This window comes from Labrus bergylta, chromosome 12, assembly GCF_963930695.1.
Source record: "Labrus bergylta chromosome 12, fLabBer1.1, whole genome shotgun sequence".
Taxonomy (NCBI): Eukaryota; Metazoa; Chordata; class Actinopteri; order Labriformes; family Labridae; genus Labrus; species Labrus bergylta.
This window is the reverse complement of record NC_089206.1, coordinates 13650169-13662738: the sequence shown is the minus strand read 5'-3', so window position 1 is coordinate 13662738 and position 12570 is coordinate 13650169. Positions and strand designations below refer to the sequence as shown.

Sequence of the window (12570 nt, the reverse complement as noted above, 5' to 3'; positions counted from 1 at the left end):
TGTGTGTGTGTGTGTGTGTTTGTTTGTGTGTGTGTGTGTGTGTGGAGGGGGGGGCGGGGTAGGTAACAAAATTACCTGCAAAGCAGAATACTTTGCATTTTTTTCTAGTTGTAGAACAGGAAGCAGCAGGAGATGAGCGATTAAAACAAATCACATGTTGCAGCTTTCAGATAAAAGAGTTCAGATAAATATCATATCATGAAACAATGACAAATCATTGTTAACAGGACCATTTTCTCCTTTTTGTTCAAAACCCAATCCACAGAACTTGAGGAAAGATGTTTATGAAAGACCAAAAGTTTCTCAATATATTTACTACAGAGAGTCCATAAACACAGAGCTGTATTTTCAGATCAGACTGTTTTCATTATGCTTCATGAACTTAAATAGAAAATACATCTGAAAGAAGAAAACACTCAGCAGGAGAGGGTCAGATAAGACTTCATGAAAAACACTTTATTACTGTTGTAATTAATGTCACTTAACTTCAGAGTAAGTTCACATTTTATTCAGGGCTGTAGACAAGCATGACACTGATTAAGTCACAATAGCAGAAAAGGGAGGAGGTGGGGAGGAGGAGGGTTGCAAATGCACTTGCAAATGCTGCTTGCAGAGGGAGCAGCAAAAGGAGGCAGGCTAGAGCAGTTTAAATAAGGCGGCATATGTACTATTTGGCCAATAGGATGCTTCGAAGCAAACCAGCTGGCCATCAGCTGATGCGACTTGCGTGAGATCAGCTGTTACCGAAACTCTGGCATGATAACAGATCGTGACTCTGTGGCCTGCCTGAACTAACGCTACGCTCCATTTCTGGCAGAGAGGGTCAATATTTTCAGTATTTATCCTTTATCAAGACTCTAAATGTTTCTTCAAAAGTAACTTCTAATACTGATTTATTTCTTAAATCCTGTCATTCTAAACTTTTATCTTAAGTATAATAATATTGTGTTGCAGATCACAGCAGGGGTTTTATGCCAACATGAGTAGAGAATTAACAAAGTGTTAATAGTAATTTGCCTATGTAACTATGTTTGATTAAAGAGTGGAAGGTACCACACATCTATTTGCATTTTCTATTCCAGATTTTCTCAAGATCTGTTTCAATTTGAGCCAACGGTTTTTGGGATGTTCTCTTTCTTGAAAATCATTTTTGATGAACTTAACAGAATTTATTCTTCTGGTTAACGTTGCACTATTTTATAAGCTCTCTATAAACATTTAGAAGATGTTTTTAACTTTATTTAGATTTCAGTGTTTGCTACAGTATTAGTCAACAAATATAAATTCTTCTGTAAAGACGTAAACACTCATTTATTACTTCATCATAACTGCCAACTACTTGATATGGATTTTAATCTGTTCTTTAGAAGTTTTTTGACTGCCCTCACATGCTTCACAGGTTGAGTTAACGTTGACATTGCGTATTTCATCACATCATGTCAAGTTTATTTGTAGGACACAGTAATCAACTGTACATCATGTGATCATTTATATCAACAGAAACAGTGTGTGGAGTTTGGATCACATGTTTGTAATGCTGCTGTTCACATTTATACACATTCATATTACTGTATGCAGGAGATGTTACTCTAGTGTTCATGCTGTTAGAGACTGACAATAGTGTTCATGTGTCGTTGTTGTTTGGTGTGTGTGTGTGTGGTGTGTGTGTGTGTGTGTGTGTGTGTGTGTGTGTGTGTGTGTGTGTGTGTGTGTGTGTGTGTGTGTGTGTGTGTGTGTGTGTGTGGAGGGGGGGGCGGGGTAGGTAACAAAATTACCTGCAAAGCAGAATACTTTGCATTTTTTTCTAGTTGTAGAACAGGAAGCAGCAGGAGATGAGCGATTAAAACAAATCACATGTTGCAGCTTTCAGATAAAAGAGTTCAGATAAATATCATATCATGAAACAATGACAAATCATTGTTAACAGCACCATTTTCTCCTTTTTGTTCAAAACCCAAGCCACAGAACTTGAGGAAAGATGTTTATGAAAGACCAAAAGTTTCTCAATATATTTACTACAGAGAGTCCATAAACACAGAGCTGTATTTTCAGATCAGACTGTTTTCATTATGCTTCATGAACTTAAATAGAAAATACATCTGAAAGAAGAAAACACTCAGCAGGAGAGGGTCAGATAAGACTTCATGAAAAACACTTTATTACTGTTGTAATTAATGTCACTTAACTTCAGAGTAAGTTCACATTTTATTCAGGGCTGTCAAACGATTATTTTTTTTAAAAATTGTGATTAATCACTAGATTCCAATAGTTTATTGGAATTAATCACATTATTACTTGCATGTTTGAAATTCCATTATTTCGCATTCTCCATTTATTTCAGAATTAGAAATACTTTAATAATCCTGGAGGGGGGGGGGGGGGGGGGGGTGAGTGATAATGTGTTATAAAACGCCTTGAGAGGTGTCTTGCTCAAAGGCACCTCGACAGTGCTCAGGAAGTGAATTGGCGCCTCTCCAGCTACCAGACCAATCTCCAGACTTGAACCGACGACCCTCCGGTTCCCAACACAAGTCCCTGCAGACTGAGCTACTGCCACCCCATAGAGCTTTTAGTCCAAGAAATAAACAACTTAAAACACAACCTGATCCAGGTATTTATATATTTCAGAATCTTTGCCGTTTTAAGGGACTGCTTATCATTCTCAACACTTGTTGAGTCATTCTGTTGTCATTTACAATCAGAGAAACAAAACATGTTTTGTTGACAAAATACTGAGCAGAAAAAAACATTTAGAGGTGCTTGTCCTTTACTTCAGTGTTCATCTTTATGCTTTACATAAGAGTGGAAGATTGTGCTTTTTATCTCCCCAAAATGTATTTAAAAACTACATTTTAAACTTTCCTTTTTCACCTAAAAAACAGGAGTCAATGAATAAAGTGTGGTGTACATTCAATTCTTACCTTAACGTTATCCCTCACAAAATAACAACTCATGTCGGCACATTCTCACATTTCTGATGTCACTGAGTTGTTAGATGTCTCAATATTTTTACCTTTCTAAATTGGCATGATGTGCTCAGTTATAATCATCTCAGGGCCTCTGAGATGTCTCTTATAACTCAGGTAACTAATCTGAGTATCTGACCACTGCTGAGGTCAAGATGCTGCTTACATTGGGAATGAATCCTATCAGTCCCATGGGGAGTATGTGGACAGTAAGTTTGAATAACTCTTTCTTTATTTGACCTTTTTGTGACATATTAAATGCTAAAGATTGATTTTTAGTTTGAAAGTTGAGTCCTGAACAGTAAGCTGTATGATAATGCTGTCCTTCACGAGAAGCTCAGGAAGCTGCAGCTTTAAGCATTTAGGTTGTGTGTGGGCCTTCTATCAATCTCATCGACTTTTTCCCTACACAGCATGGACTCACACACCAAACGCTTTATACTAAAGGGAAAGTATTCCAAATATCTGCAAGAGTTACTAATGCAATCCAGGGAAAGAGTCTTGCAGGCCAAGAGGCTGTTCTCTCTGGTTCCTCACGTGTGGATGAAAGTATAGTTGAGTGAACAAAACCAGCTAGACTTAACTGGGATTTTAGGCTGTTTACTGGGGCTCAGGCGGTTGGGGAAGGGCAGGGACGTTATGATGGAGAAATCCTTTCATACCCTTGAATTTGTTTTCTTTTCGTTTGTGCAAGTGTCAACGCCAAAATACTATAAAGCGCCTTTATTTTGATTCCTAGAATGAGGCTACATTCAAATTATAATCTAGAATTCAGGGGTGGGCCACATGCAGTTGAGATATAATTGACTGTTAGTGTTTTTGTAAAACTCTTATATGAAAGTATACTAAGTACTGATGTTGTAGTGAGGACCACACTAACCGAGACCAAGACATATGTGAGACCAGAGTGATATGAGACTGAGACAAGACCGAGACATTTAGGGATCGAGACCAAGTCAAGACCAAGACCATAAATATCACTTTTAAAATCATCATGTGTGCAGCGGGCGTGTCACTCACCACTCATCAGTAACACCAGGAAGGTTGCGGTGGTAACCAAGAGATAAAAATCAAACTACAAATGAATTGAAGTCATTTGTTCTTTTAGAAAGGAGCATTGGAGGTGGTCTTGACTGGTCTTAATCTAAAATCAGGAGTCCGCCCAGTCTGAGACAGAGACAAGACAGAGTAAAAATACTTTCAAGACGAGACCTTCAAACAGTGGTCTTGAGACCGGTCTTGATTTCGATTACTACAACACTAGTTTGTACATTTGAAAAAAAGAAAGAAAAATATCCTAAAATAACCAGTAAATACTCTGTTCATTGCATTGGAAAATAAACTTAATTTTGAAGTAAGCACATTAAATTAAGGATTAACAATTGTACTGGAGGTTAAAATATGAATGTTGGTATCATAGAGGCTGATAAAAGCTATGTATTCCTTCCTTTGGTTGAATTATAAGTCCACCGAAGAGTATCCTACAATTTGGCCCTCTGACAGTGAGAATTAAATATATGTGGCCCTTGCTGTGACCAAAGTTGCCCTTTCCTGGTCTAGATCAACACCAATGGGTTACACCATCCAATTTGCATCCCGATATCTGACTTCTTTGCCACACCTGTTTAAGCCACAACCACAACTTTATAAAAGCCTGCGCTCAGGTCTGTTACTTCATCTTCCATCCAAACCAAGCCTGACCTGCTATAGAGAACAACAAAAACCTCCATGTGAGTGTAAAATGGATCTTTCACCTTACTTCATTCTTATTTTGTTGATATATTATGAATTATTTCCAATACAACACATGTATTAATGATATTAATGATCTGCCTCTACTTAGGGACTCTTCCTACCTGGGGATCAAGAACAACTTTGACTTTCGTCGCTTCTTGCAGTTTGCCAGAGTGTGTGAGGTTGAAGACAAAGACTGCAAAGAAGGAAAAAGGAAAACTATCTGCACCAGAGACAAGGTGCTGACACACTTGAGCTTGTAAACAGATAATTGAAAGCAAACTGATAATGTTGTTATTTATGACTAAACTACAGTCCTAACCTCAACAGGAGGAGGACCATATGTACGACTTGTTCTATACAAGACACTGTCTCCACAAAAGAGCCTGTCAGCACAGAGTAAGCCACATCATACAAGAAATGTAAGTGTCTACCTTCAGAAGTTATTACTCCAAATATAAGATTGGTCTCCTTCTGATTTCCATTATTTGATCTGCATCATGATTCACTATCTCATCAGTAATAATATGTTTGATATGAACATACAGGATTGCAGAGGCTTTTTTTAAAGCAGACGGTCACATTCAGATTGAAGGATCAGGAGGGAGGATGTTCACTCTCTCTACAGCCAATGAGGACATGGAGGCCTACACAAAGCTCACAGGTGTGTAGATTTAAATGTGTGCTGTTAGCTCATGTTTAACATTGAAGCCAATTCAGACTTCAGAAATATCAAGACATTGTTTAAATAATGCACTACACCCAACAATCTGAAAAGGAAATTGTGTGTAGGCACTTGGTCGGTTTTGATGTTTGGCCAAGGACAAGGTTATCTGGTAGTTTGAGGAGTTCACAAATCCAGTCTCAAACATCCTGAACAACTGGCTGTCCTGATCATTTGAACTTGTTTGATATTTCGGATGTTTATTTATGAAGTAACAGTGACATATTTCAACACTTTTTGGAAACACACTTTGTTAGATGCTGCTTTCTGTCAGATGGCTCTGTTGCTAGGTCATTTACAGTTATGCTACTTTATCCATTTTTTTTATCGTGCATTTGTTAAAGATAAATAAACCAGATCCTGTTAATTTAGTTGTGATGACTTATAAATTAACATGCCATGTCTTACAATTTATTGAGTGTGTTTCAATTAAATTCACTCACTTTTGTGTGTGTTATTATCATTTGTTTGCTTGTTACTCTGTTACTCTTTTAGACAAAGTGTTTGAGGAAATACTGAAGTCTTCCTGCTCAGAGCTAGAAAAGGCAAGAGAGATTCTGCAAAACATCATCTCTCGAAAGATCTACAAGTTTGCTGGTGAGAGAAAGCCAAAGGACCCCATCAAGGATTGGGAAGTAAGTCTGTGTGTTCTTGTGTTTCATTACATTTATAACACATGATCTAATGCACCGTTATCACAAAGCTGGATAATGTGCTCATTTTCAGTTAATAGAATAAGTACACATCACATTATTTACTGTCTCCAGCATTTTATCTTGCCCGTGTTGTTATTACATTTAACATGAACAGCAACACTATTGAACAGTTCTCTTTTTGAAATGTAATGTGAATTGGATAGCAGCTTGAAATGTCTTACAATACAAAATCCCTCAGTCAACTAATGCTGCATGATATTGGGGAAACTGCGATAACCTTTGAGGTTCATACAATTACAATTTGTATTATCATTTGGGCCTTCAATTCTATTTTCTTTTTCAAATAAGAACCCCTTATATGTTCAAAGTGACTTTTAATTTGCATCAAGAGCCCTGTGACAGTAAAGAACAGTTCATCGTCACACACTGCATGTGATCCCTTTAACTCTACATCTTATGTGCACATAGACTCTGCCTGCACAGAAGTCACTTCTCTTTGTGATCAGGAAGAGGATCAGACAGACTGATATTGTAGATCAGTCATGGAAAGAGAGAAACTGAAGGCTTTTTGTTTTTTCAAAAGCAAAAACAACAAAAAATGGCATGAAATGATGCATTTCAGGACATATGATTGATATTATATATTCTGTAATGTTATCATAGAACTTGTACACATAGCAAAAATGATGCTTAAATCATACCATGCAGCCCTACAGTCAAAAATATCTACACTAAGTTGGTGCAGTTTTTTGAGTGAATGTGAAATGAATTCCAAGTTTCTTACATTGTCAACTTTAAATGCAAAAAACCTTTTCTATCCTTTCGCACTCTTCTCAACTTTTCTGCTCCATTTTCAAGAGCCTGATTCCTAGCTGGAAAAAAGGACTGGCTGAGGGAGAAAGAAACCTGACACCAAAGGACTTTGAAATCCTGGTGAGTTTTTTGACTTTCTTTCATTTCACCTTTTTGTAAAATCTTGGGTTTTGCAGATTTTTTGATTTGTAAGATGTTGCAAAATTTGTTACTGCAGACATACTTTTACTCTCAACCTTCATTTTAGGTCATTGAAATGGACTATGGCACGGACGACAAGGACCCTATCCAACATGTTCATTTCTACAGCAAATCTGAGCTTGACAAGGCAAAGCCAATGCCCGAAGAAAAGGTAAGAACTAAATATTGATTAAAACATTTTTTATCGCAATATTTCTTCTGTTTATTGGGCTCCATTGTTTACACCCGTGAACAGCTGGTTGCGCTGTGCCAGCCTCGGTTGCATCCAGCCGAAAGACCGGACATCCCCGCAGAACTACGGAGGAAGAGAAGGGGATGCAGAGCCGGAGTGAAGTGCCGGGAAAAGAAAAGACGGTACAAACCATCCGTGCCGTCTTTAATTATGGGGAATGTAAGATCTCTCCCTAATAAGATGGAGGAGCTGACGGCGCTCACCCGGCTTCAGAGGGAGTACCGAGAGTGTAGCATCATGCAGTTCACGGAGACATGGCTGAATGAACTCACTCCGGACACGCTCGTAACTTTGGACGGCTTCCACCTCGTCAGAGCGGACCGGAGCGCGAGGGAGAGCGGTAAGAAGAAAGGCGGGGGAATAGCGATGTATGTGAATGAGAGATGGTGTAACTCTGGGCACATCACCGTTAAAGAACAGCGCTGCACTAAGGATGTGGAGCTGCTGGCTGTAAGCATTCGGCCATATTACCTGCCGAGGGAGTTTTCACACGTCATCGCGGTGACTGTTTACATCCCCCCCTCGGCAGACGCTGCTGCAGCCTGTGAACTCATCCACAGTGTAGTGTCTCAGCTACAGACATCACACCCCCAGTCTCTTACTCTCATCTCAGGAGACTTTAACCACGTTTCCCTGTCTGCCACTCTCCCTACTTTCACTCAGTATGTTGACTGCCATACTAGGGACAATAAAACTTTGGACTTGCTGTATGCAAACACCAAGGCTGCATACAGATCATCACCCCTCCCCCCTCTGGGCCGCTCAGACCACAACCTGGTGAGACTGCAGCCCATTTACATACCTATGGTGAAAAAACAACCCCCCACAACCAGGTATGTGAAGAAGTGGTCTAAGGAGGCCACTGAGGCGCTGCAGGACTGCTTCGACACCACTGACTGGGAGGTGCTGTGCAGCCCACATGGGGAGGACATCGACGGTTTAACCCACTGCATCACAGATTACATAAACTTCTGTGTTGAGAACACTGTACCCACCAAAAAAATACAGTGTTTCTCCAACAACAAACCCTGGGTGACCCCTGAGCTGAAAACCCTGCTCAATGAAAAGAGAAGGGTTTTTAGATCTGGAGATAGAGAGGAGCTGAGGAGGGTGCAAAAGGATAGCTCAAGATTAGATTAGATTCAAGGAATTGAAAGCCAGCTATCGTGAAAAGATGGAGGAAGATTTACAACATAAAAATGCAAGAGAAGTCTGGAGGGGCCTGAATAACATCTCAGGTCACAGCAGAAGGCGTGGGAGGGGCCCTGAAGCAGGAGACAGGGAGTGGGCAAATGAACAGAATCTGTTCTTCAACAGATTTGATTCTGCTCCCAACCCCACCCCCACCCACCAGAGCGCAGACCAGCCCGCTTCTCCATCTGAGTACCCTGAGTACCCTGCCACCCCCCTCAACAGCCCTCTCCTTCTCCTCCTCCTCAGACGACCCCCCAACAACCCCCTCCTCTTCTTCATCCTCCTCCTCCGACGGCCTCTCTATAACAGCTGATCAGGTGAGAAGCCAGCTGAGGAAGATCAAGGCGAGGAAGGCCACAGGTCCCGACGGCATCAGCTCCAGACTCCTGAAGGACTGTGCAGACCAGCTCTGTGAGGTCCTTCTGCACATCTTCAACCTGAGCCTGAGACTGGAGAGGGTACCGACTCTGTGGAAGACTTCCTGCGTGGTGCCAGTCCCAAAGACATCTCACCTCAGGGAGCCTAACCACTTCAGACCTGTGCCCTCACCTCTCACCTGATGAAGACCATGGAGAGGATCGTCCTCAACAACCTCTGCCCCCTGATGACTTCAAATCTGGATCCTCTGCAGTTCGCCTACCAGCCGAACATCGGGGCGGATGACGCCGTCATCTACCTGCTGCAGAGATCCTGGACTCACCTGTAGAACACCGGCAGCACTGTGAGGGTCATGTTCTTTGACTTCTCCAGTGCCTTCATCACCATCCAGCCTGCACTGCTCAGGGGGAAGCTAGAGAGGGCGGGAGTGGACTGTCACCTGGCTGCATGGACAACGGACTACCTCACCAACAGACCACAGTACGTGAGGCTTCAGGACTGTGAGTCTGACATGGTGGTCTGCAGTACAGGGGCCCCGCAGGGGACAGTTCTCTCCCCTTTTCTCTTCACCCTGTACACCTCGGACTTCTGTTACAACTCTGGGAGCTGCCACCTGCAGAAGTTCTCCGATGACACAGCCATCGTGGGGTGTGTGTCTAAGGGGAGCGAACAGGAGTACAGGCAGGTCATCATGGACTTTGTCGACTGGAGTGAGCTCAACCACCTTCAGCTCAACGCCAGCAAGACAAAGGAGATGGTGATTGACTTCCGCAGGAAGTCACCCCAGACTGCACCGGTGTACATCCAGGGCTTGGACATCGAGAGGGTGGAGACGTACAAATACCTGGGTGTTCACCTCAACAATAAACTGGACTGGTCACACAACACCGACGTCCTGTACAAGAAGGGCCAATGTCGACTTCACCTGCTGAGACGACTGAGGTCCTTTGGAGTGTGCAGGACTCTGCCACAGACTTTTTATGACACTGTGGTGGCGTCTGCACTTTTCTATGCAGTGGTCTGCTGGGGAGGAGGGAGCATGGAGAGAGACAGAAAGAGACTGAACAGACTGGTCAGGAGGGCCAGTTCTGTCTTGGACTGTCCTCTGCACTCTGTAGAGGAGGTGGGTGAGAGGAGGATGTTAGTGAAGCTGACATCCATCATGGACAACCCCTCTCACCCCTTGCATGACACTGTGGGGGCCCTGAGCAGCTCCTTCAGCAGCAGACTGAGACACCCACCCTGCAAGACAGAGCGCTACCACAGGTCGTTCATCCCATCTGCAGTCAGACTGTTTAATCAGACTCTTTAACAACATCACCACCTCATGCTACACACTGTGTGTGTGTTTTTTTAAGAGCAATCCCTTAATTACTGTGTAATTTTACATTATTGTATTTTTTATTTTATTTAAATGATGTAAATATGTTTGATTTGATTTTAACTTCTAGTTTTATTTTTAATAAGTATATTCCCGTCCCCTGTTTTCTGGAGCTGCTGTAATGCACTAATTTCCCCCACAGGGGATCAATAAAGTTTATCTTTATCTTTATCTTTAAATTATTTGTAAGGCAGCTTATGTCACCACAACTCTCAAATTAAAGCTGCTGTCCTTCTTTACAGGGATCCAGGATTCACACAACATGCTTTTCTGAGCAGCTGATCAGGGTCTTCTGTAAGGAGATTGATGACGAGAGTGTGGAGGCTGCCAAAAAGCACTTTAAACAGTGGTACTATGATTTTCTAATCCTTTGATAATAGTTGAATCTTAAGATGTTAAAGGATACAATACATATCGACTAACTTGCTGTTGATTGAACATAAAACATCAAATATAAATTCAGACCAGTTGACTTGGCTAAAGTACATAGAAAACAGTCAACATTGAGTACAGTTTATTTAACATGGTTGAACATGTGATCTACAGTCTCAAACAGACTTTTTTTGAATGGGTGTGTATGTGGCTTCCAGTGTTTCTCTAGCCAGCTTCAGGTGGGGTCTCCCCAAGAAAATGTTAAGCACCAAACATTTCTTTTCCTGCATTCTCATCCTGATTTTTTCTCGTTTAAAGAAATGGAATAAAGATGTGCGCATGAGCGAGAGAGAGAGAGAGAGAGAGAGAAAGAGAGAGAGAGTAAAAGCAGATATGCCTTGCTGATGGAAATAATTGATGGACCTCAGCCCCTTGTTTTGTCTCGCAGAATTTATGAAACCTTGTCAACAGTTTGCTAGTCCGTAGCCACGCTTTACAAGTCCATTGTACTGATTAGCAGACAGCATTTGATTTTTTTTAACTGAGCCTTCATGGGCTCCGTGCAACACAACAAAACTCCCTCTTTAAAAAGTTGATCTAGCATCTCAGTTATTACAACAGGTGAGCATGATGTGAAGGCCTGTTATCAAGATTCAGCAAACCCAAGAGAGAGCATCATCACATCGGCAGCAAGCAGCTTCACAAACATAATAAAACTAAGTCATGAGAAGCTTCAGTTTTGACATGTCAGGAGGGCTGGACCTCAGGTGCATTAACAGGAGGGAGGAACAAACAGCAGCCCTCTTTTTGTCTCTCTCTCTCTCGTGCGGACGGCAATTTTATGAATAAATAAAACATATAGTTTTAAAATATAGGCTACTTGGGCAGCTATACATGTACCTGGGTAGCCCGAGTATTGTCTGTGTGGGAAATACTGACGCGAGTGCAGCGTAAGTGCAGTTTGTGAAGGAAAAAGGAGCAAGAGAATCGGCATCACGCAGACATGACATCGCAACTATGTGAGAATCGAGACTGGGATTCTTTCTGACCTGAGGGATCTTTTTTTGTTTTGTTGTGCTTCAGTTTGCACATGTCTTGGCTCCAAAAGAAGTCACCAGCACAAAATGTTGGCCGGTATTTTGTCTTTGCTCTTTATACAACAGACCAAAACTCATTGTCCATATTAATATATGCAGTTTGTGGTTTTATGACATTGAAAGGCTGTTTTAATATATGAGCATTAGAATGGAGCAATGAGCAGGGAGGGAATGATTGCATTGAACTTCAGGATACTGTTGCCTTTTCTTTGCTTTTATATGATTTTGATCCCTTTTTTGATGCCAAATTAATGTTGGTGTCTTCAAACTTTTGTATTTTAGTACCAAAAGACAAAAACTTTGAAAATATTTTTTTTTACTTAAGATTTAAAAAAACTGAAAATCCTCACCAGTAAGATGATGGATCTGCATGATGAGTGCATTGTTTTGCTTTAAAATAAGTTGAATGAGAGATCGTTTGTTAAATAGAATCATTTCTGCCTCAAACATTAGCTGTGCTCAGCCTTCAGTCTTCCTTTCAGGTTAAGGTGCTGGTTAAGCTCTACTCTAATTCTGCAAAACATTGTCTCTGGAAATATCTACAAGTTTGTTGGTGAGAGAAAGCCAGCGGACCCCATCGAGGATTGGGAAGTAAGTCTGTGTTCTTGTGTTTCATTACATTTATAACACATGATCTAATCACCTTAACCTAGTTATTGAAAAGGTTGTTGCTGAACAACTGGTAGCCCATCTTAATATTGAAAATCTACTGCACCCTATGCAATTTGGGTTTCGAGCAAACCATTCCACTGAAATGGCATGTTGCTACTTCCTTGAAGTCATTAAAGGTAGCCTTGATAAAGGAGGGGTGGTGGGTGCTGT

General features: G+C 41.3%; 1 protein-coding gene across 1 annotated transcript; it reads left to right on the top strand.

Moving 5' to 3' along the window:
• Window positions 1-683: 683 nt before the first annotated feature.
• On the top strand, window positions 684-8475 carry LOC110004879 (uncharacterized). Its single transcript, XM_065961124.1, has 8 exons — window positions 684-727; window positions 4810-4939; window positions 5031-5122; window positions 5249-5364; window positions 5920-6059; window positions 6939-7013; window positions 7141-7245; window positions 7330-8475. Exons 1-8 carry the CDS (start codon window positions 684-686, stop codon window positions 8464-8466), a joined length of 1839 nt encoding a protein of 612 aa, XP_065817196.1. The 3' UTR covers window positions 8467-8475.
• The last annotated feature ends 4095 nt before the right edge of the window (window positions 8476-12570 follow it).